We start from the raw sequence: 25,423 nt of genomic DNA, 5'->3' as shown, positions 1-25,423 counted from the left end.
ATTTACTGAAAGTTGTCCTAGTAGAGATGGAAAGCGAAAGTAATTTCTGTAGAAGGAATAGAGCTATCAAGGGACTACAGGTTCACATGGTTTCAGGAGAAACTACCAAACCTTTTAAAGGCCAGGTAATCCCTAATGTAAAGTGTTCCAAAATATAGAAAATGAAGGAACGTTCAGTTTCTTTTCGTGAAGCTAATATAACATTGATACCTAAATCTGACAAGGATTGCACAAAAAAATCCACAAACAAATCTCATATAGGAATATTGAGTCCTAAATAAAGTCCCAAATAAAATATTAGCAAAGAGAATTTATAACATATTTTAAGATACAGTATGACATACAAAGATGGTTCATATAATTCACACAGTAATAGATCTAAGGGCAGATACGATTATCTTCATGGATGATGAAAAGGTCTTTGACAAAGGTGAACACCGATTTCTGATTTTTTTAAAAAAGTAAAATCTAGTATCTTGTTTAACAGGGAAATACTTATAAGCATTCCTATCAAAGGAAAGTAAGCGCAAAATCAAGCAACAAGATACCCACTACCTCCATTACTTTTTTTTTTTTTGGCTGCATTGGGTCTTCATTGCTGCGCATGGGCTTTCTCTAGTTGTGGAGAGCGGGGGCTACTCTTAATTGTGGCATGAGGCTTCTCAGTGTGGTGGCTTTTCTTGTTGCAGGGCACCAGCTTTAGGCACGCAGACTTCAGTAGGTGTGGCTCGTGGGCTCTAGGGCGCGGGCTCAGTAGTTGTGGCTCAAGGGCTTAGTTGCTACAAGGCATGTGGGATCTGCCCAGATCAGGGATCGAACCCATGTCCCCTGCATTGGCAGGCGGATTCTTAACCACTGCACCACCAGGGAATTGTCTCCATTAAATTTTTTTTTAAATGATCTCTTTTTTTCAAGATTTTTTTTTTAAATTTTACTTTTGGCTGCATTGGGTCTTTGTTGCTGCGCATGGGCTTTCTCTAGTTGTAGCAGGTGGGGACTACTCTTCGTTGTGGTGCGTGGGCTTCTCATTGCGGTGGCCTCTCTTGTTGCGGAGCACAGGCTCTAGGCGTGTGGCACTTGGGCTTAGTTGCTCCGCTTCTCGGCATGTGGGATCCTCCCAGCCCAGTGATCGAACTCGTGTCCCCTGCATTGGCAGGCGGATCCTGAACCACTGCGCCACCAGGGAAGCCCTCTCCATTACGTTTTAATATTGGTGAAAAGAGCAAAACAATCAGACAAAACAATGAGGGGAATTAGAATTGCAAAGGCAGAAGCATCTGTATACAGATGACCTGAATGTTTAGGTGGAACACAACAGCATATCAAAACCAAAATTAATATACTACCAAAGTAATATGTAAATATAGTAATACAGCAAAGTAATAAGATCTAAAATTAACATACAAATCAATAGTTTTCACATAGACAATTACCAGTGTGTGGCATGGTGTAAGCAAAACAACAAAAAGAAATATTTAATTAGAAAGGAGTAAAACCTATAATGAAAATCTTAAAATGCACCCAAAAAATGCAAAAGTAGACCTGAACTAATAGAAAACCATCTCTTATGCTTGGATAGATAAATTCAACATTCTAAAGATGCTAATTCTCAAGTTAATATATAAATTTGACATCCCAATCAAAATGTCAACATGTGTTTTTTGTTTTGTTTTTCTGGAGCTAGACAAGTTGATTTCAAAGTGCATGTGGATAAATAAGTTAGAAAAATTCTCCTAAAGAGTAATGGATGTATGCTGGCCATATCAGCTATTAAAACACACTGTAACGCCGCTATAGTAATTAAAACAACGTAGTACTGGTTCATTGGTGGACAGACCAATGGAACAGAAGGAAAAGAAATAGGCCCAAACATATATAAGAATTTAGTATATTATTTAAATGGCATCTCAAAGTACGCAGGAAAAAGACATTTTAAATAGGATTGGATCTCTGGATATCCATTTGGAAAGAAAGAAAAAAAATTTTTTATACACCAAAATTAACTCCAAATAGATTAGAGATATAAATGTGAATAATGAAACCATATAAATAACGTGAAAACGTGGGTTAATTTCCTTATAATCTGGAACTGAGAAAAGCCTTTGTAGCTGTATCTTAGAATCCAGACATAGTAAAAGACTGACACATTTTGACTATATACAAAAATAGATAACTTTTGCATGGCAAACAAAACAAAACACTGTAAACAATGTTAAAAGATAAATGACAAGCTGGAAGAACATATTTGCAACTCATATTATAGACAAAGAGCTCATTTTTGCAAAATATAAAGAACTCTTTGTATAGACTCAGTAATTACACTTGTAGGAATAGGTCCTAAAGACACATCTGCAAAATACAAGAAAGCATAAGCACAAGAGTGTTCACTGTAGCATTATTTGTAATAACAAGCCATTGGAAACAGCCTAAATTTTCACCAAGAGAGGATTGGTTGTATAAATACCCAATGGAGCAACACACAGCTTTAAAAAAGAATGTGGGACACAAAGACATGTACACAAATATTTATAGCAGCACTATTTATGCTAGCCAAAAAGTAGAGATAACCCAAATGTCCATCAACTGATGAATGAATACATAAAATAAACATCCACATGATGGAATATTATTCAGCAATAAAAAAGAATGAAGTACTGACACATGCTACAGCATAGATGAAACTTGAAAACATTATGTTAAGTGAAAGAAGCCAGATATTAAAAAAAAAGTTGATTGATTTCCATTTATATGAAATGTCCCGAATAGACAAATCCATAGAAACAGAAAGTAGATTATTGGTTGCCTAGGACTGGGGGAAGGGAGTGGGGGGTAGTGAGGAATGACTGCTAATGGATATATGATTTCTTTTCAGGGTGACAAAAATGTTGTAAAATTAGATTATGGTGATGGTTACACAACTCTGAATATACTGTGAATATAAAAACCATTGAATTGTATGCTAAAAAAAAAGGAGATTCTCATGAACTCCCTTTATATATAGAGTGATATATAAAGATATAGAGTGAGTTTTAGGTTATAGTAAGTTAAAAAATCAAGGTAGAGAGCAGTGTATATTTTCTGTGTGAGAAGGAAAATTTTATTTCCTTTGCTTTTCTTTCTTTTAGTTTTGAATTTTTAAAACATTTACACTTCAAAAGTCAACTTTTTTAAAACGGAAGTATAGTTGATTTACAGTATTGTGTTAGTTTCAGGTGTACAGCAAAGTGATTCATATATATATGTATTATCTTCAGATTATTTTCCATTATAGATGATTAGAAGGTATTGAATATAGTTCCCTGTGCTACACAGTAAATCCCTGTTGTTCATCTGTTTTATATATAGTAGTGTATACCTGTTAATCCCGTACTCCTAATTTATCCCTCCCCTCCCTTTGGTAATCATAAATTTGTTTTCTGTGTCTGTGAGTCTGTTTCTGCTTTGTAAATAAATTCATTTGTATTAATTTCTAGATTCTACATATAATTAATATCATAATATTTGTCTTTGTCTGGCTTACTTTACTTAGTATGATATTTTCTAGGTCCATTCATGTTATTGCAAATGGCAATATTTCATTCTTTTTTATGACTAATATTCCACTGTATATACACCACATCTTTTTTATCCATGCATCTGTTGATGGACCCTTAGGTTGCTTCCATGTCTTGGCTATTGTAAATAATGGTGCTACGAACACTGGGATGCATGTATCTTTTTGAATTGGCGTTTTCTTCTTTTCTGGATATATGCCCAAGAGTGGGATTGCTGGATCATATGTTTTTAGTTTTTTAAGGAACTTCCATACTGTTTTCCATAGTAGCTGCACCAATTTACATTCCCACCAACAGTGTAGGAGGGTTCCCTTCCCTTTTCTCCATGCCCTCTCCAGTATTTGTTATTTCTAGACTTTTTGATGATAGCCATTCTGACCGGTGTGAGGTGCTACCTCATTGTATTGATAATTGTCAAAACTATATTTAAAAGGTATACTCAGAGATGTCTTCCTCTCATTCTGAACCCCTTCATCCTCTTACTCCCTCCCCAACTCTTTTCATTAGTTTCTACTTTATCCTAGTGTCTGAAATGGTGATATCACAGGTGGATCTTTACAATGGTAGAAACCCAACACTTGTGAGTAGTGGAGGTCATAGATTTTTGGCCTGCAAGCATCAGTTCTGCTTTCTGGTAGTAGCACCACATGGTATTTCTTTGGGAATCACCACTACTGCACCGTTGTCCTGCCCTCACCTGTCCAAGGGCAGTCATGTGACTCAAGTTATACCAATTGGATGTTCCCTCCTTGGAATATGGATCTTGATCAGAGAGATAAAAAGATGAAAATGGTTGTTCCAGTGGCAGTACCCAGACAAAATTCTTCAGCAGTTTCTACTATCTATTCTACACTCCCAGAGTTGCTCTTTTCTTAACTTAGTGTTTCAGCCTTCCTTTTATCTTCTAATCCCATCTCCGTATTTTATCTTCTTCCACGAAATTCCCCTCTTGTTTAATTGCGCCAGCATGAGTTTTGGTGCTTGCAACCCAAATACCCTGACTGACACATATGCTCCTGGATGTTAATAGGCTTGTAATTGGGATGGGGAAGAAAAACAAAATAAGAAAAAGTAGGGCCCTCATCTATTATGTTTTGTTTTTTTTTTTTAAATCAGCTTAGGTCACTTATTTATTCATTCATTCAAAAGATATTTATTGAGATAAATATGTCCCAGTCACTAGACTAGGGATACAATGGTGAGAAAAACCAGTTATAATTCCAGCTTTCATGGAGCTTAAAGTACAATGAGGGAATTTAATGTCAATAAAATAATCACATCAATAATCGTGAAATTCCTACTGTGGCAGTGTGACTGGATGATAAGAACATAGTACTTCTCATTCAAATGGGCAAAACAAATGGGGCATCTGAGCCACAGGTATTGTTTAATATAATACCTACTGGAGATCTTGGCTCAAGCTATAAAATAAGAAAGGTTGTACAAGATGTAGAATATCTCCAATATTTTGTAATGGCTGTAAATGGAAAGTAACTTTTAAAATTGTATAAAAACAAAAAAGAAAAAAAGAAAAGGCTTTGCCTTACAAGAAAAGATAAGCAAATGTATGTGTATTTATGCTTTAAGTAGAAATAAAATAATAGATATATCTCTAAAAAAAAAGAAAAGAAAATAGATATAAAGGTTGGAAAGGAAACGTCGTTATTTGCAGAACATCTATATCTAGATCATCTGTATAGAAAGGAAAAAAAAGCAAAATAAAAAGATTCATACAAATAAACAAGGTCAAGAGAATTTTACCAGATTCAAAGAAAACTTTAAAAATCATAGCATTTTTTTCTAAAACAGTAATAACCAGTAAGCAAAAGTGATAGACACAGCAACACGGTAACAAGAAAAATGAAAACATTTGTGGAAAATAATTTACCCAACATGCACAAGACTTCACGAGAGAAAAACTGAAAACTGTATTAAAGGAAATAATTTAATATTTAAATAAGTGAGGAAATGGTCTAGGATTCTGGATGTGACAGCTTAACACTGTAAAGCTGTCAATTCTTGCCAAATCAACAACTACCAATTACTCCAAACCACCTGGGAGAAAATACCGACTCCATTCTGGGAACTTAACAAATCTGCCAAGTTAAATTTTAATACAAATTATAGTAGTGAAATTAAGAAGTGAATTTTAATATAAATTATTGTAGTGAAATGAAAAAGAAGCAAATTAAAATGGAAGATCAGTTCCTAAAAGTATATAAAAGTATGGTAACAAGAAAGAATGCTGTGAATTACTTATGTGACCACTATTTTTATTTTTAACGTATAAAATGTGGAGAGGAAAGGTTAAGGAAGAATATCAAAGGATTCCAAAGCATTTCACTTGCTTTCCTCCGTCCACTTTGGACTTCTCTATGTATTGACTTATTGAATCCAAGATGGGAAGTTCCTGATGATTTCCTGAATTCTTCATTAGTAATTGTATCAAACTTCTGAACACTCATCATAAGCCTGTGTTCATCAGTCACTGTTGGGATACTCAATTGGTTTTGTTCAAACCATATGGGTTTTTTTTTTTTTGAAATTGCTTATATATTCACATAGTATTGAATTCCAATAGTACAAGATGCATAAGATGAAAAATCTCTCCCTGCCTCTGTTTCCTAGTCACTGAATTGATTTCGTTAATCAACAGTTGAATTTCTTTTTCTACTTTATTTTGAGAATTATAGTGGCAATCCACACATTCTCTTCTTTACCGTGCTTTTTATCACTTAAAATATATATCTTGGAGATGACTGCATGTCCATATCTGTCTTCCTTATTTTTTATGGAAGCATATGATTCCATTATATGGATGTACTTAAATTTATTAAACCAATCCCTTCTGATGGACATTAGGTTTTTCACAATCTTTTGAAAAGAAACACAATGAAAATGAAAATATATGTCTTTTCAATCATGTGCAACTAGATCTTTAGGATAAATTCTTGGTAACAGAATTGCTGGACACAGTGTGTATTAGTTTATAATTTTGATAAGGGTAACTTAACTGTCCTCTGATGAGGCTGTACAGATTTATGCTCCCAGCAATGTATGAGAGTGATTGCTTTGCCACACCTTTTCTAACACCTTATTTTATTAAACTTTATAGGCATTGAGAGATTAAAAAAATAGTATCTCAGGGCAGTTTTTAATTATCTTATGGGTAAGACTGTATTCATATATTGAAATCTATTTGTATTTCTTTTACTGTAGAATCCCTGGTCATAGTTATTTATAAAGTTTTTATGTAACAGGCAATTTATAACTTCACTATTTGTCTCTGACTTAGTGTTAAGGAGTCTGTAATCACTGGGTCTTTAGGTCTTTATATAAAATAAAATTATAAAATAAAACAGAATCAGAATACCTCACAAGATAAATGTAGTTACTGAGTTATTGTTAGGTAACCACCCTTATAACTATAATCCAGGTCACCCAGGTGACTAGAACTTTGCCATTTATCCTGGAAGTCCGTCCGTGGCTCCATTCTGATCTCAATACCCTCCCTTCTTCCAAAAGTATCCATTATCCTGTCTTTTATAGTAATCACTTGCTTGTGTTTCTTTATAGTTTTTCACTGTGGGCAATCCTAGATACTATAGTTTAGTCTTGTCCATTCAAAAAATTATGTCTTTAAGGGGATTTTAATCTTCAGGATTTCACTCCATTTTTCTTTTCCTTACACTTTTTCAGATGAAGATTCCAGGACTTTTGATGTGTAGTTTCCCACAGTCTGGATTTTGCTTTTGGTATAGTTCAACACTCTCCTCTATCCTGTTTTTCCCGCAAATTGGCAGATGGAGCCAGATGCTTTATCAGACTTAGGTAAAACTGCATTGAAAAGACCATAGGTGGTGCTGTGTTCCTTCATCAGCAGGCACACAATGTCTGGTTTTCATTCTTTTTGTGATAGTAGCAGCTTTTGATGCCCAATCTCTAGATCCAATAATTTATCAGAAGTTGAAAAATAGTGATATTCGAATTCAATAATTTTTTTTCATTTATTAGTTAGAATATCTTTTATAACAATGCTATTTTTATAGCCAGTAGCCAATAGTGCAATTTCATATGGGAAATATAGGATAAATGTTTGATTCTCTCTTACCAGTCTTCAGATAGTGAATTGAATCTCTATCACAATCCAAAACTGATCAACCAGTTTTAAAAACCTATGGATTAAAACATATGAGTTTCAACCAGCTGCTACTGAATCATTTGGACATGACTCTTTCCTTGCTATGTGGTGTGAAAATATGTTCCAGACTCATCCTATACTTCTTTCTGTCTCAGGCAAGAAATGAATCCTTTCCCCCGCAAAACCCTTGTTTCTCTTAGTGAGACAATGTATTTCAAGACCATAATCTTGGTACAAGGATTGTTAATTATAATTGGATTGGTCATTGTTTCTAGGCCTCTTCAATGGGCAGAGCTAGGAAAAGTGTGCATGTGCGCACACGCACACACACACACACACACACACACACACACACACACACACACACACACACAAAACAAAACACCTCAGGCATTCACACTGATACTTCCAATTCAAAGTCAGCCTTGCAGGATGTTTCCCTTAACCTCTTGCATGTTGTTTTTTTTCTCTTATTGCTTTGACTATATTGTGCCATTCCCTTCTGGCCTATAAAGTTTCTGCTGAAAAGTCAACTGATAGACTTATTGGAGTTGGTTTTCTCTTGCTGCTTTTGATATTCTTTTTTTTTTCTTTAATTTTGCCATTTTAATTATAATGTGTAAACTCCTTTGCGTTCATCTTGCTTGGGACTCTTTGTGATTCTTAGACCTGGATGTCTGTTTTCTTTCCTAGGTTAGGGGTGTTTCAGCTATTATTTCCTCAATTAATCCCTTTGACCCTTTCTCTCTCTTCTCCCTCTTGGACTCCTATAATGCAAATGTTAGATGCTTTATGTGGTCCCAGAGGCCTCTTAAACTATCCTCATTTAAAAAAATTCTTTTTTCTTTTTTCTGTTCTGTTTGGGTGATTTCCACTACTCTGTCTTCCTGTTCACTGATCTATTCCTCTTTATCTTCTAATCTACTGTCAATTCCTTGTAGTATATTTTAAAATTTCACTTATTATATTCTTCAGCTCTACTTGGTTCTTTATATTTTGTGACTCAAACTTATCACTGTGTTCATCCATTCTTCTCCCAAGTTTGTTTAGCATCTTTATGTTCATTACCTTCAAGTCTTTATTGGTTAAGTTGCTTATCTCCAGTTTGCTTAGTTCTTCCTCTGGCGTTGGGTTTTGTTCCTTCATTTGGAACATATAATTCTATCTCCTCAGAGGAATATGTCAAAATGACTCCTCATTTTGCCTAATTTTCTATGTTTATTTCTATGTATTAGATAGGTTGGTTATGTTTACTGATCTTGGAGAAATGGTCTTATGTAGGCAAGTTCCTATGCAACCCACACCACACTCCCCTCTGGTCGCCAGAGCTATATGCTCTAGGGGTGCCAGCTATGTGGGCTGAGTGAGCCCTTCTGTTGTGATGGGCTAACTAACGTGGGTGCTCTGGTAGGTGGGGCTGGTATGGCTGGCTGTGTGGCCCAGGGTGTCCCAGGCTGGTATTGGCCTTCTGCAGGGCAGGCTGGGTCCTGGTCTGGCTGGGTGCATAATCTGGGGGTAGTGGTGTCCGAGGGCCAGTGCTGGCCCACTGGTGTGCAGGCTTGGGCTCTGATGTGGCTGGCCACAGGGCCCAGGGTTTTTGGGATTGGTGCTCATCTGCGGGGAGGTAGGCCAGGTCCTGGGGCAGCTGGCTGTGGGCCTGAGTGGGCTAGGGCTTGTGCTGCTCCACTGATCAGAAGGTCTTGGTCTTGGGTGGCTGGGGAGGCCCAGGACTGCTGCGGGGCCGTTGGTGAGCAGGTAGGCCCCCAGCACCCACAGGCTAAAGGGAGCACTCCTATATGGCACTTGCCAGCTCCTGTGTCCTTGTGGTAGATGAGCTCCCCCAAATGGCTGCTGCCAGCATCTGTGTCCTCAAGGGGAGTCCCAGGTGCTTCCTGCCTCTCCAGGAGGATATCCAAGATCAGCAAGTCAGTCTGACCCAGTGTTGTTTCAAACTACAGCCTCTGTGCTGAGTCTTAGAGAGTGTGAGAGTTTGTGTGTATAGTTTAAGAGTGGAGTCTCTGTTTCCTACAGCCCTCTGGATCTCCCAAGCATAAGTCCCACTGGCCTTCAAAGCCGGATGTTCTGGGGGTCATCTTCCTCATGCAGGACCCCCTAGCTGGGAAGCATGATTGCGGCTTGGACCCCTCACTCTTTGGGGAGAACCCCTGCAATTGTGATTATCTTCCCATGTGTGAGTTGCCTTCCCTGGGGTGTGGGTCTTGACTATACTCCATCTCCACCTCTGTTACTAGCATCAGTGTGGTTCCTTCTTTACGTCTTTAGTTGGAAATCTTTTCTGTTAGTTTTCAGGTCATTCTCGGCTGTAGCTGCTCTGTAAATAGTCGTAATGTCTGTGTGCCTGTGGGAGGAGGTGAGCTCAGTGTCTTCTCAGCCACTTCCTCTGCTTGATCCTCTCAGGTCTTGCTTTTAAAATTTGTTAGGCAGGAAAAAAAATCTGTTAGGCAGCATCAGAGCTATGTTTAGTGTAAAGCTAATTCCACCCCCTTCCCCCACCCCCAGTACTGAGACAAGAGCATTCTGAGTTCTCTACCCAATATGCTATGAATTATGAGGTTTTTCAGCCTGACTGGAGGGCACAGGCACTAAATCTGGCCCTGTGTGAGTGCCACGTACTTTTCCTTTAACCTCTTCTGATGGTTCTTTCCTCAGCCTCAGATTGTACCTCAGACACCTGCTCTGAGGAGACAGTCTCCTCAATAAGTCATGTTGGAAAAACTGGACAGCTACACATGAAAGAATAAGATTAGAACATTTCCTCACACCATACACAAAAATAAACTCAAAAGGGATTAAAGACCTAAATATAAGACCTGAAACCATAACACTTTGAGAAGAGAACATAGGCAGAGCACTCTTTGACATAAATTGTAGCAATATTTTTTTTGGATCTGTCTCCTAAGGCAAAAAATAAATAAACAGGACCTAATTAAACTTAAAAGGCTTTGCACAGCAAAGGAAACTACTGAGGAAACAAAAAAGACAATCTACTAAATGGGAGAAAATGATTGCAAATATTATGATCAATAAGGGGTTAACATCCAAAATATATAAACAGCTCATAGAAAGCAATATCAAAAAACAAACACCCTGATTAAAAAATGGCCAGAAGGGGGATTTCCCTGGTGGCACAGTGGTTAAGAATCTGCCTGCCAATGCAGGGGACATGGGTTCGATCTCTAGTCTGGGGAGATCCCACATGCTGTGGAGCAACTAAGCCCATGTGCCATAACTACTAAGCCTGTGTACCACAACTATTGAGACCGTGCACCACAACTACTGAAGCCCTCACACCTAGAGCCCATGTTCTGCAATAAGAGAAGTCACGGCAATGAGAAGCCTGTGCACTGCAATGAAGAGTAGCCCCCCGCTCGTCACAAACAAAGAAAGTCTGCAAGCAACTAGAGAAAGCCTGTGAGCAGCAACAAAGATTCAACACAGCCAAAAAAAAAAAAAAAAAAAAGGGCCAGAAGACCCGAATAGATATTTTTCCAAAGAAGTCATACAGATTGCTAACAGGCACATGAAAAGATGTTAAATATTGCTAATAGAGAAAAGCACATCAAAACCACAATGAAACATCACCTCACACCTGTCAGAATTGCTAACATCAAAAAGTCTACAAACAATAAATGTTGGAGAGGATGTGGAAAAAAGGAAACCAATGCACACTGTTGGTGGGAATGTAAATTTGTGCAGACACTGTGGAAAGCAGTATGGAGGTTCCTCAAAAAAACAAAAATAGAACTACCATACGATCCAGCAATTTCACTCCTGGGTATATATATCTGAAAAAAACTAAAACATTAACTTGAAAAGATACATGCATCCTAATGCTCATAGCAGCATTATTTAAAAGAGCTAACATATGGAAGAAACCCAAGTTCATCAACAAATTAATGGATAAAGAAGACATTATATATATATATAATATATATATACACAATGAACTATCACTCATCCATAAAAAGAATAAACTTTCACAGCATTGCACCAATGTGGATGGACCTAGAGAATATTATGTCTTGTGAAATAAGTCAGAGAAAGACAAATACTCTATGATATTGTTTACATGTAGAATCTGAAAAATAAAATGAATATATATAACAAAACAGAAAAAGACTCACAGATATAGAGAGAACAAAGAAGTGGTTACCAGCGAGGGTGAGGGAAGGGAGGAGGGGCAAGATAGGGGATTAAGAGGTACAAATTACTATAAATAACACTGATAAGCAATAAAGATGTATTATACAGCAGAGGGAAATACAGCTATTATTTTGCAATAATTTTAAATGGAGTATAATCTATAAAAATATTGAAATGCTATGCTGTACACCTGAAACTAATGTAATATTGTAAGTCGATTATACTTCAATTAAAAAAGAGTTTAAAAAAAAAGAATGACCCCCTAATTTCTAATGTGGGTAGTGGGTGCATGGTGATTGTCAGGTACTGAGATAAGGGAGACCAAGTATCTCCACTTAAATAGAAAAGGTGTAACAAAAGGACAGATTGTGGGGTGTGTGGAAGGACAAAAGGAAGGCAAGGCAGAGAGACGTCTCAGGTAAGGAGGACACTTCCACCTGCCACGGGTTTCTGTTGCAGATGAATTTGCCCTTTCCCCACCAGAGGCCTGGTCTCAGTCCTCCAAACCTTAAAGAGCAGCTCCAATTGCAAAAACAGATTCTCAGGAAAGCATATGGATGGAGATCAGAGAGAAGAAGCTTACTGTGGGGTTTCTGTCTTAGTCAGCTTGGGCTGCTCTACAAAATACTGCAGACTGGTGGCTTAATCAATAGACACTTACTGCTCACAGTTCTGGAGGCTGGGAAGTTCAAGATCAAGGTACAGGCTGGGTTCCTGGTGAGGACCCTCTTCCTGGTTTGTAGATAGCTACCTTCCTGCTGTGTCCTCACAAGGCCTTTCCTTGTGCGTGCTCATAGAGAGAGGGCTATCTTCTCCTTATAAGGATCCCACCCTCATGATCTCATCTAAACCTGATGGCTTCTGGAAGGCCCTACCTCCAAATACCATCACATTGAGGATTAGGGCTTTAACATATGAATTTTGGTGATGGTGGTGGTGGGGGATGGCGCCACAAGCATTCAGTCCATAACAGTCTCTTTCAGCCAGAATGGGAAGTGCTTGTTCTCGTGGTCACCCAGTCTTCATAAACATCTCATGTCATGTGGACCCCTGGCACAGGTGGCTCCAAGATGTTCCCAATTCCTTACAGGAAGAAGAAATTAAGCACTGACTTATAGAACTTAATAGCAAAGCCCCTCTGAACAGCCCTCCATGATCAGATTGGTTCCAGTGACTTCTGTGGGCTTCTTGCAGACCCTGCTCTTTAGCCTGGAAGAGTGGAAGAGGCACAACTGATTTATTAACAATGATTTCCCCTAATCTCCCTGCCCTTATCCACTACCCCTTCTTTTATCTGCAAGTAAATTTAAAAATGGGAAAAATTACGTGTGAATAATTTCCAGAATAAACACAGCAGCACATTCTTGGTAGCTGTATAAGGTTTTGTAAACAGAAGCATGTTTGATTAGTATAGCTGTGTGGAGAACAAAAGCCATTTTCTCCAGAAACACAGAGCTAGAAGCATTTGTCTTGGAAATGCAGAATAGTTTAAAGTATTGCCACGGGACAAAGAGATTGTTCCCTGGCACAAACTCACTGATTTTTACTAAAAAAATTTTTTTTTCGGGATTTGATGTTGATCATGTCACACCACCGTGTGTTCCAAGGGTTAGGCTATGGATTCTTTCTCAGTCTGCCGTGAACTGCCTCTGTCCAGTGATTTCCTCTCTAGTCATGGAGGCCCAACACTCCAGTCTCTGTTTCAACTTCAGAAGAGGGATGAAAGGAATTGGCAGCGTCAATAACATTATCATTCTCTGTGTGTTGGTTTTGCTCTGCTAATTGCTGCACCCTTTAACAAGCTTAACAGTCCCACTTGCTTAACAAATGTTAGAAACCGGAACTGTGGTTCCAACGGCTCCAAAGAAAACAGGACAAGTATTGTTGGCTTGCATATTTCCTTCTTGCAGTAAACTGGAGTTCAAAGAAGCTATAGAACTCAGAGGTAGGCATTTCATGTGTAATTGCAGGCAACAAACATTTATTGTTAAAGATTCCTTTAATGTTTCCTTCTTGACACAGCGGGGCCTTTATAACAGATGGGGTCTAGATGCAAACACTGAATTATTTCTAACTGAGGTTATCAGAGGTTATCTGTAGGGTTGATGAGTGGGGGAGAACCCTGATGACTCCTTGATTTTCTTCCCTGTACCCCCGTTTCTTTGTACTAACTTCAAACATACGAAGAACAGCATTGTAAAATACAACAGAAATAACGACGGATTCAGAGTTTTTTCCCATCCTGTTCATTTATTTGGGGCTACACCAATCCACATTTCCTAAGGTCTCAGCAACAATTACCCAGGTTCCACAATCCATTGGATTGACCAAGTCTGGCTTACACTGCAACGTAGGAAGTAAGCGCTCTCTCACAGGAGGCCGAAACTCTAGGAAAGTAGACAAAACCTGGATGCATATGTGACTGTCACCAGTGTATTCAGACCCATCCGTTGCTTAAAGGTAAATAGCTCTGGGTACATCTCTACTCAGATAGCTGTACTAAGAGTCCTAGGGGTTGCTTGGCTGGTTGGAGAAGGCCTGAGATTGTACTGTGAAGACATCTGCAGGAATTTTAAACAGAATTAATGTCACAGAGGGTCAAAGAGAAGGGACATTCCTTAGGTGATATGTAGGAGAAGCTGTGGATAAATGGAGTCCAGGGTAAAGGTACTGATGAAAGCTATGACTTCAGGGTCCAGAGTCTCCTTGAAGCCCATCCTCGAGCCTCTAGGGAATCTGTGGAGTCCAGGTTAAGAGCTGCGGCTGTGGCAGCTGCCTGCCCAGACAGTAAGTTAGTGTGGTACAGGCCAGAGAAGGCAGAAGGAGGAGCAGATGGAAGGGAAGGCTGTTCTGCTCTGAACACGAGAGGGAAGTCTGAAAGGATCCGGGGGCCCTGGGATGTTCCTGATAGAGTGGCTCAGATTACAGGAGGCCTCTTTGGAAAGTCTCAGCAAGGACAGCAAGGCTGTGATCCTAAAAAGACCCCAGGCAATTCTCATACATGGCTGAAGATTTTCTTTTCGACTGTTCACCGGGAAACAGATATCATTCATTTGAAAACAATAACAACTTAATGTTTGTCATCAGGGAGTCCATGCCATCTATAGTAACAGTATTTTATTTTTCTCCTCATCTTTAGTGGAAAGCGGGAGTCACTTCTTTGGCTTATAGAGCCCTTTTGTCCTCACAATGAGTCTGAGGTCAGCACTGTAGAGAGGAGCTGAGGCTCTGGGCAGTTTTGGGACTTGCCCTGGTACCTATAGTGGGTAGAGGCATGACTCCAAGCTCGGTGCTCTTTTCATCATATCCTCTACTTGGTTCTTGGTCAGACAGGTCCTACTTTTTGTGCTTAAGATTTCACTGCATCGCTAACTTTCATCCCTGTGACAAAGATCATCAACTACTTCCCTGCTCTTTGCCTCGACCATTTGTTTGATGGTGTTGGCTATCTTGCAAGCAGCTAGGAGGCACCAGGATCCATGACCCTGCATGAAATGCGGGCACTAGGAACATATCACTCCCACAAACGGAGTCCTCTGGTTACCCCAGAGTGGGGACCAGGAGCTCTGCTTCCCCTGCCCCTCCACAAGGAAAGAACAACCCAATCTATTCAGAGTTAGGGAACTTTGGAAAGATGCCAAGGTATCCAAGCCTAGAACTGACAAGGTCCAGAGAAGAAATTCAGTTCCAAAAGGAAGAGGTGTGTGTGGAGACTCAAAAAGCTGTTCCTGGGGAATCTCGGGCACATAGAAAACAAGAAGCCGCCGACAAGTGGGACAGCTTTACTTCCCTGATGTAGGGAGCTGCTATATGAGGATCCAAAGTCTGCTCAGGAGGGAACCTCCCTGTTCACACCAGAGCATCCTGTGGATACCTGTTCATGGCTGAAAGAAGGTTCTGGGTGAAGACAGAGCAGAGGATGGCTCGAAAGAGGACTACTATGCGTACCTGTCAGGGGTGATGGGGAGCAGACCACAGGAGAGTCACACTATCTTGGGAGATGTGGGGATTACCACATTAGTGGAGGGTGTGATGCTGACCTCGTGAGACTGGGAGGAAGCTTATACCCCCCAAGAGGGACCTCTGGGCAAAGGGACCCTTCCTGAAGCCACCATAACTAAAATCAGGGAACCAATTCTCGTTCCAGATCACCAGGCTCTTGGACTACTGGGGTTTCTACATTACTTACTTATTTGTGGAGATGGATTTTCTTTTTTCAGCAAAATCTTTTGTTTACAAAGTTTGGACCAAGTTACAGGGTTGTCTGGTGAAGAAACTTCCCCAAGGCTCTGCCCATGATTTTGACTGAGGTCAAACTGCTCAGGTGCACACTTTGCTGGTGCCAGGATTATGTTATGATACAGTTTTCTCCAGCTGAAATTGTTGGCTTGTAACCCACCTGGCAGGCCCACAAACAGGCAGGATTAGTGTGTGGGTCACCTGAAAAATCATGTGAACCCCTTACCATCTGCAAGTCTTTGTGTTTGGGCAATTTAGCAAAGGGAGGAGTTTCCTGGGAACTTCTTGTGTTTGGCATAATCTTTTGCCAATGATTTACTTCCCTCAGCATTGTTGAAGATTAGGTGGTGGTTTATCAAAAACTGTAGCAGGAAAAAACTTATTATTGCTAAGACTGCAGGTATTGGCTGACTGCAAGTTTCTGGCTAGAAGGTAAGCTCTGATTTATTGGATTTGTATTTTCTGAAAGAGTTACATGTAAAGTGAAAACCAAACCAAAACAAACAAACAAAAAAACCCCCACTGATGAATGGAGATCTCTGCTGTCCTAGAGTTTGGCTGGAGTTAGAGCTTCTGTTGAATGAGAGGGAGGTACTGCAGGTAACCACCCAGAGCCTGGGCTTTGGGCACACGTAGACCCAAGTTAAAGTCATGGCTCTGCTAAGTGTGTCATTTTGGCAAATTATTTAACCTTCAGTTTGCGTCTTCTTAATTCTATTAGTTTTTTGGTAAGTTATCTTGGATTTTCTATGTAGGCAATCACATTTTCTACAACTAGAGATATTTTTGTTTCTTCCTTTCTAATGTTTGTAGCAGAAATTCTTTTTCTCTTGTTTCACTGTGTTGGATAGACTTAGTAGAATGATGGTGAAACTAACAGTGATAACGGACATCCATAACGTATTCCTGGTCTTGATGGGGATGTTTTAGATGCTTCATATTAAGCAAGATCAGTGCCATATGTTCTGGTAGATGTTGTCTGTCAGCTTAAGAAAGTTTCCTTGTGCTTTTTAAAAAGCATGTATGGATGTCAAATTTTATCCTGTTGTTAGCATCTACTGAGCCAAAATGATCACACAGCTTTTCTTCTTTAATCTGTTAAAATAATGCATTTCATTAATTGTTTTCCTGTTAATGAATTACTTTCCTATTGCAAATAATCCTTAAATTCCTCAGATAAAACCTAATCAATGCACCTTGCTTTTTAACATTGCTGGATTTGATTTGATCATCTTTTATTTAGAATTAAAAAATCAAAGATTATTAGAGAACTGCAAATGAAAACCACAACATATCACCTCACTCAGATGCTAGTCAGAATGGCTAGCATCAAAAAACCCACAAATAACAAATGCTGGCGAGGAGGTAGAGAATAGGGAGCCCTCAGACATTGTTAGTGGGAGTGTAAATTGGTGCAGCCACTATGGAAAACAGTACAGAGGTTCCTCAAAAAACCGAAAATATAACAGAATTACCATATGATCCAGCAATTGCACTCCTTGGTATATACCCCAAGAAAACAAAAACACTAATTTGAAATGATACATGCACCCCAATGTACATCGCAGCACTATTTACAACAGGCAAGATATGGAAGCAACCCAAGTGTCCATCAACAGGTGAAAGGATAAAGAAGATGTGGTATATACATACAATGAAATTATTACTCAGCCATTAAAATAACAAAATTCTGCCATTTGCAGCAACGTGGATGGACCTAGAGAATATTATGCTTAGTGAAACAAGTCAGACAGATAAAGAGAAATACTGTATGATATCACTTACAGGGGGAATGTAAAAATTAATACAAATGAATGCATGTGGAACACTGAAACAGACTCACAGGGAGAGTAAACAAACTAGTGGGGACCAAAGGGGAGAGGAAAGGGGCCGGAGGCAAGCAAGGGTAGGGGATTAAGAAATATGAACTACACTAGGCATCAAATTGATAAGCAACAAGGATATATTAAACTAGCAAGGGAATTATAGCCATTATTTTGGAATAACTTTTAATGAAATATAATCTATAAAAGTACTGAATCACTATGCTGTACACCTGAAAGTAATCTGATATTCTAAATCAGCTATACTTCGATAAAAAAAAAAATCTAAGCTTGAAAGTGATATTCAGGTATCATCTTCTTGTGTGCTATCTTTATCAGGTTTTGTGACTATAATTTTTAATGAATAGTGTTGATTTCAGGAAGCAGGCCAGGAGAGAGGGATGGACATGCTGACGAAGCTCCAGCTCTCCCTGTCGGTCACCCTGCTGTTTGCCTGTGGCTTCCTCTACCAGTTCACCCTGAAGTCCAGCTGCCTCTTCACTTACTTGCTTCCCTACAAGCCTCAGCAGGGGCTGCAAGCCCTCCTGGGCCATGGGCGCAGCATTGTGTTCCTGGAGACTTCAGAGAGAGTGGAGCCATCCCCGCTGGTCTCCTGTGCTGTGGAGTCAGCTGCTAAGGTTTACCCTGAGCAGCCCGTGCTGTTACTAATGAAAGGGCTCAACAATTCCATGCCGCTGCCCCCAAACGCCACTTCTCCAGCCCTTTCCCTCCTCTCAGCAATAGACAATGTTTTCCTCTTCCCTTTGGATATGAAAAGCCTGTTTGAAGACACACCGTTGTTCTCGTGGTACGCTCAAGTAAGTGTTCAGAGAATCTCAGAATGTCAGTGGTGGGAGGGACCAGAGAAAATAGGTCCAATCTAGTCATTTTCTAGACGGTACACTGAGGGTAAGGACTCAGTGTCAGAGATAGGCTAGAACCCAGATCTTTTGACTCTTGCCTGGTCTTCTTTCAACAGAGTTGAGTCCTGATTCAAAGAAACAGGAGAGACTTAATTTAGGCTATTTTTACCTATTTTATTTCAGCTTATATCTTACAATTTCTTGAGACTATTCTTAATTGAATGAGTTTCTATATCTTTTCTAGGTGTATAGACCACTCATTTTTCACTGACAGGTTTTTTTTACTTTCTTTGGTTCTCCTTAAGAACTAGAGTTTATTTGGATTTACCAATCAACACTTGAGAAAAATGTGCAAAGGATACCAAATTCTGAATTCAATAATATATGCAAATGTAAAATATGAGTATCTGCAACATTATCAAACAAATGGTGAAACACATTTAGAGAAACACATAGGCTTCAGCAAGGATCAGAAGAGCATAAGAACCTTGCATGAAGTCACATACTTAGAACACTGAATGAGAAGCTGAAATAAGGTTTTATACCTAAACTCTGTCACAGTTCAGTGTGACTCCAGGAAATTTATTTAACCTTTCTTAGATCTCTCAGTGACAGATTTAAATCCATCTATGTTAAACTTTTTTGCACCTGAGGGGGAAAATTAGGTAATATTTAACCTGAAAAATGACGTAAATAGAAAATGCATAAAAGATCAGGTGGGTGCTGCTGTATAAGACTGGGTTATATCAAGATATGACCAAGAAACTCCTGGGGCTCATAGGAATTTTGTGTGAAATCTCCTTCTATCTTTCCCTTTAAAGGACACTTGTAGTAGCATTTAGGGCCCATGATAATCCAGGATAATCTCCTCAGCTCAAGATCCTTAATTTTTTAATTAAAAAAAATTTTTTTAAAAATTTTTAAAAATTTACCGCAGGCTGTGTGACCTTTTTTAGACTAATTCAGATCACATGACTCCTTTCTTCCAACCCTTCCAAATCATTTCAGTCTTTACCCACCCTATGGGATCTGCCCTCCCTTCTTCACCCCACCCCCACCCCTCTCTGATTTTGTTTCCTACCCCTCTCCCTTCATTACTGGGCACTGCTGTTTTCCTGTTCCTGTACATAGTGAGTATGCTCCTGCCCCAGGGCCCTTGCACGTGAGGTTTCCTCTACCTAGAGCCCTCTTGTCAGAGATAAGAGCATGGTTCATCCATCCACTTCATCCAAGTTTCTGCTCAAACCCAATATAAGATAGTGCTCCATCCTGCCCCTTCACAGCCCCCTTGCCTGACTTTTTTCCTGCATAGTCCTTATGAATACCCAACATATGATATATTTTATTTGTTTATTGTCTATCTCCTGCCAGTGAAGATTCTTGTCTGTTTGTTCACTGCTGTATCCTTAGCAGCTTAGAGCTTAGTGAATGGTAAGTAGGCCTTCGATGAATATTATTAAAGGAATTAATGAGTGGATGAAGGCATGGATGCATTTTAAGATTCTTTTACCAGTTTCTCAAAAAGCATAGATATTAATCTATCCTATAGTTTCATAGTTTATTTTTTTATCAGTTCTCAGCATTTTTAGGCCTTATGAAAAATCCTTTCTTCACAGTTTCATATTTGTGGTTAATTTCCATCCTGCTGAAAGTGACTCAGACAGTTCATTGTGAAATCCCTTCTGGGTTTCATCTTTCTATTGGAAGAAAACAATTTCATGAAATCTCCGAAAGCTGCTAGAACCTTGCCACTGATACTGATTGCTGTAAACTTTTTACTTAAAGGCAACTTTTTGGGTGGAGGTAATTTTGGTAAATTCGCAAAATTGGGCTCTTGGCAGATAGATTTTTGGGAAGTTGGCTTGCTTCCTTCTCAGCTACCCCCCTGTGCCTGGTCTCTTGCTGCAACAGGCAGCACGCCACCCCCCACCCCATCCTGTCTTCCTCTGCCCAGGGGCTAATAATTTGCACTTGCTCCTGCAGGTCAACAGCAATGCAGAGAGATACTGGCTCCACATCAGTTCAGATGCATCCCGCCTGGCCTTCATCTGGAAGTATGGCGGTATCTACATGGACACCGATGTCATCTCCATCAGACCCATCCCTGAGGACAACTTTCTGGCTGCACAGAAATCTCAGTTCTCTAGCAATGGGGTGTTTGGATTCCTTCCCCACCACCCTTTCCTGTGGGAGTGCATGGAAAACTTTGTGGAAAATTACAATCCAAAAATTTGGGGCCACCAGGGTCCCCAACTGATGACAAGGATTTTGAGAGTATGGTGCAAACTCAGAGACTTCCAGGAGGTGAGTGACCTCAAGTGTTTAAACTTCTCTTTCCTACACCCCCAAAGATTCTACCCTATCTCTTTCCAAGCGTGGAGGCGCTACTATGAAGTCTGGGACACAGAGCCGAGCTTCAACGAATCCTATGCCCTGCATCTGTGGAACTACATGAACCAGGAAGGGAAGGCTGTGGTTAGAGGAAGCAACACGCTGGTGGAAAATCTCTACCGTAAGCACTGTCCCAAGACATACAGGGACTTGCTTCAAGGTCCACAGGGGCTGGTGACTGTGGAGCAGGGCTCAGGTAACAGATAGAGCCAATGCTGGCTCACTGGTGCTGCATCGTGGAACTGGCCACTTCCTGGAGTGCCAGGCTTTCACCTGATCTCCACTCCCCGAGGTGTGCATAGGCTCACTCACATGTCAGTAACAGTTACCACTTTGCACATCATTCCACCAAAAGACTATTAGAACCAATACATGAATTCAGTTAAGTGACAAAGTCAATACACAAAAATCAGCTGCATTTCTAACCACTAATAATGAACCAACAGGAAGAAGAAGAAAACAATCCTATTGACATCTGCATCAAAAAGAACAAAACACCTAGGAATAAATTTAACTAAGGATGGGAAAGGCCTGCACATTGAAAACTTTAGGATATTGTTGAAGAAATTGAAAAAGATACAAAGAAATGGAAAAATATCACATGTTCGTGGGTTGCAAGGATGAATATTGTTAAAATGTCCATTCTACCCAAAGCAATGTACACACAGAAAGCAATCCCTTCCAAAACTCCAATGGCATTTTTCACAGAAATAGAGCAAAGGATCCTAATATTTGTGTGGAACAACAAAGGACCAGGACTAGCCAAAGTGATCCTCAGAAATGAGAACGGGCTGGAGGCAGCTTACTCCCTGACTTCAAACTATATTACGAAGCTACAGTACCCAAAACAATTGTGTGATCCTGGCACCAAAACAGGCACATGGACCAGAGGAACAGAACAGAGAGCCCAGGAATAAACCTAAACAGATGTGGTCAGTTTATTTACAACAAAAGAGTCAAGAACATACAACCGGGAAAGGGCAGTCCCCTCAAGAAACAGTGCTGGGGAAACTGGACACCACACACCAAAGAACCATACTGGACACAGTCTACACTGCACACAACAGGGACTAAATCCCCACAATTTTCCACATCAAGACCTTCCTCTCCTGGGTTCTCTGAAGATGGATCCCCCACCCCACCAGCAATCAGTCGCACACAGGAAGTTTCTCCCCACTTTTCCTCACTTCTCTTCACTTTTTCCTCACCTTTTCCTCCCGGTGGGCCCTCCCCAGGAAGGTCCTGAGAAAACTGTGCTCCTGTCTGCATGGACGCAGCCCTGTATGGTCCTCAAGCTGAAACTCCAGCGGGTCCTAAAGAGACAGCACTGACAGCACCGACGCCGCCCTGGAGTGTCCGGAAGCAGAAGCCCTAGTGGTGCTGGAGGAGGTGGATCTCCTGGTAGGTCGCGAGGATGAAACACTCACGTGCCACGCGTCATAATCGAGGGCTCAGCGCCCCCTGTGGGCGGGGTGGGGAGTGCAGGTCACGCATGTCAGCCAGGGTGGACTGCGCCTATAATAGAAAAATCCTAAAAACCATTGGTGTGTAAAATATAGACGTTTATTTCTCTCTCACGTAAAAGCCTGAAGGCATGCAGATCAAGGCGGGTACGGTCACTGCAGTCACCAGGAACCTATGCTTCTTGCATTTTTCTGCTTGCCATCCTTAGCATCTGCAGCCCATGGTCCACAGGGCAGCTTGATTTCCAGCCCATCATTTCTGCATTTCAGGCAGCAGGATGAAGGAAAGAGGAAAGGTGCACTTCCCTTATTTTATGAAGACTTCCTGCAAGTACTGTATAACACTTCCCCTTACATCCCATTGACCAGAATGCAGCTGCTAGAGAGGCTGGGACATTTTAGGAGGAAGAGAAATTGGGTGTTAGGATAGACAGCTAACATGTATGCTACATGTTAAATTTACTTCTGTAAGATTAATTACAGGATCTGTTAGAGAATTGGCTGGGGAAAAAAGAGACTTGATTTCTAGTCCTGTTTCATTAAAACATTCAGTCAGTAATATTAATTGAGTCCCTTCTGTGTGCCAAGCACTAATTTAGATGCTGAAGATACAGCTGGATCAAGCAGACAAGGTCCTGTCTAAGTCAGATTGGGCTGCAGTAACAAAGTACTATAGACTGGGTGGCTTATAAACAGCAACAATTTATTTGTGGCAGTTCTGGAGGCTGGTAGTTCAAGATCAGGGTGCCAGCATGATTGGGTTCTAGTGAGATCCTCTTCCGAGTGGCAGATGGCACACTTCTTGTTGAATCCTCATATGGTGGAAAAGAGCAAGGGAACTCTGTGGGGTCTCTTTTATAGGGGAACTAACTCCTTTCATGAGGGTTCCACCCTTGTGTCCTAATTACCTCCCAAAGGCCTCACTTCCTAATATCATCAATTTGGGGGGTAGGATTTCAACATATGAATTTTGGGGGGACAAACATTCAGTTCATTGTGGGACCCCAGTACTTAAATCGTGATGACTGCCCATGTCACTGCTAGGATAGTTTCCTCTGCTCCCTAGTGTGTCTGCTATTCCCTACTTTACCCCAGATGGCTTATAAAAGCAAATTATAGATTCAAATTTTAAAAACTTCTACAGTCACATAAAAATTTAACTCCTCTTTCTAGGAGGTGTGAGAATTAATATTTTTCTGCAAATATTCATCAGCCAAGATTTTCTAGAACTTTCTTTTTGGTAATTCGCTTTAAGAGAAACATAAGTTTATATTTTTTTCCAAATTTAAAATTATGATGCTTTTTCAAATGACATCCACCCATCCCCTTTCACTCTATTTCCCCCTTTGAGAATCACTGCTCTGTCTTATTAAAAAATACCCACAGCATAAAAAAAAATACCCACAAGTCATGTCTCCCATCCCAGCTTTATTTATTCCCAGCTACTTGTTCTGGATTCTTAGGTCCAGTCTGACACCAGAGTAAGACTTTGAGGTCTGCTGCTACTCCCCATGGCTGTCCTCTGACCTGTGTCCCCAGAACTTCTGCTGGGTTTCAGCTCACCTGAGTGTCTCCACAGGTGAGACTTCCTAGTGCTAGCCCTCTGAGGGAGGAGCAGGGTCACACATGCTGGATCTCATTTCCACATCTGGAGGATGCATGACAAATGGTCCTCCAACTAACATTCCCAATCACTAGGGTTTCAAAGGGTTTGATTAGAAATATTTTCAATATTTCAAAAATATACAAGCTATCTTATGATGGGACCAATAGATCAACCTGAATGTCATGTTTCTTTATGCTGAGCTGTGATTATGTGAATTCACTGTGGCAATATTGATAATTTGACGTCTATAGGGAGTTTTACCTGGCAGCAAAATGTTTTTGATTAATAAATTGTGGGGAATAAATTAATAATGTATTAATAAATGCAGTTTGTTTAGTAGAAAAGAATATTTCAAAACTTGGTGGTGATGGGAAAAATGCATAGACTAAAAGGTATATGATTAAGAAAATAAATACTAGAGATGTAATGTACAAGCTGATGACTATAGCTAGCACTGCTATGTGATATACAGGAAAGTTGTTAAGAGAGTAAATCCTAGGAGTCACGTCACAAGGAGGAATATTTTTTTTTTTTCTTTTTTCTTTCTTTTCTTTTTACTGTGTTTATATGACAGGATGCATGTTAGCTGAATCTAATTGTGGTTGTCATTTCACAATATATGTAAATCACGCTGTGTACCTTAAACTTATACAGTGATGTATGACAGTCATTTCTCAATAAAGCTGGAAAGAAAACATGGTGGTGAGGATGGTACTGGGCAAAGTAAAAAGAGTAGTGAGTGGTAAGAAGTGTAGGTGACCCTGGATTCCTTCCGGGCTTCGGTGAGTCTATGCCACGCTTTTACGTCACGATACATTTTGAAAATAGGCCATGCTGGTGTTTTCTCCATGTTAACTTTTTTTGAAATCCGACATTCATTCTTAGAATTTCAAACAATAAGATTCTATGGAGTAAAAGGTGAAAGTCCCTCTTGCACACCTTTCAAGTTTGGTATGTCTCTCACTTTTCTCTGCATATGTATTCATGCTATTTGTAAAAAGTCTTGGCAATAGCCTTCCAAGTATCCCCCACTATGAACTTATCTACCCTAGCTCTTCCTCCCAGAACCCCCTTGATGCAGCAACCAAAACGTGAAGACCGGCCCCAGAGGGCTAGTGCCTGTGCAAGCCTACCGGTTAAATATTTTGAATATCACCACTGAATTTCTCATATGTATAG

General features: G+C 40.0%; 1 protein-coding gene across 1 annotated transcript; it reads left to right on the top strand.

Annotated features, from left to right (window-relative positions):
- The first annotated feature begins 18,328 nt into the window (after nt 1-18,328).
- A4GNT (alpha-1,4-N-acetylglucosaminyltransferase) lies at nt 18,329-21,403 on the top strand. Its single transcript, XM_057740310.1, has 2 exons — nt 18,329-18,739; nt 20,768-21,403. Exons 1-2 carry the CDS (start codon nt 18,329-18,331, stop codon nt 21,380-21,382), a joined length of 1,026 nt encoding a protein of 341 aa, XP_057596293.1. The 3' UTR covers nt 21,383-21,403.
- The last annotated feature ends 4,020 nt before the right edge of the window (nt 21,404-25,423 follow it).

Source organism: Hippopotamus amphibius, chromosome 6 (genome assembly GCF_030028045.1).
Source record: "Hippopotamus amphibius kiboko isolate mHipAmp2 chromosome 6, mHipAmp2.hap2, whole genome shotgun sequence".
Lineage (NCBI taxonomy): Eukaryota > Metazoa > Chordata > Mammalia > Artiodactyla > Hippopotamidae > Hippopotamus > Hippopotamus amphibius.
This window is presented reverse-complemented; position numbering and strand designations above follow the sequence as displayed.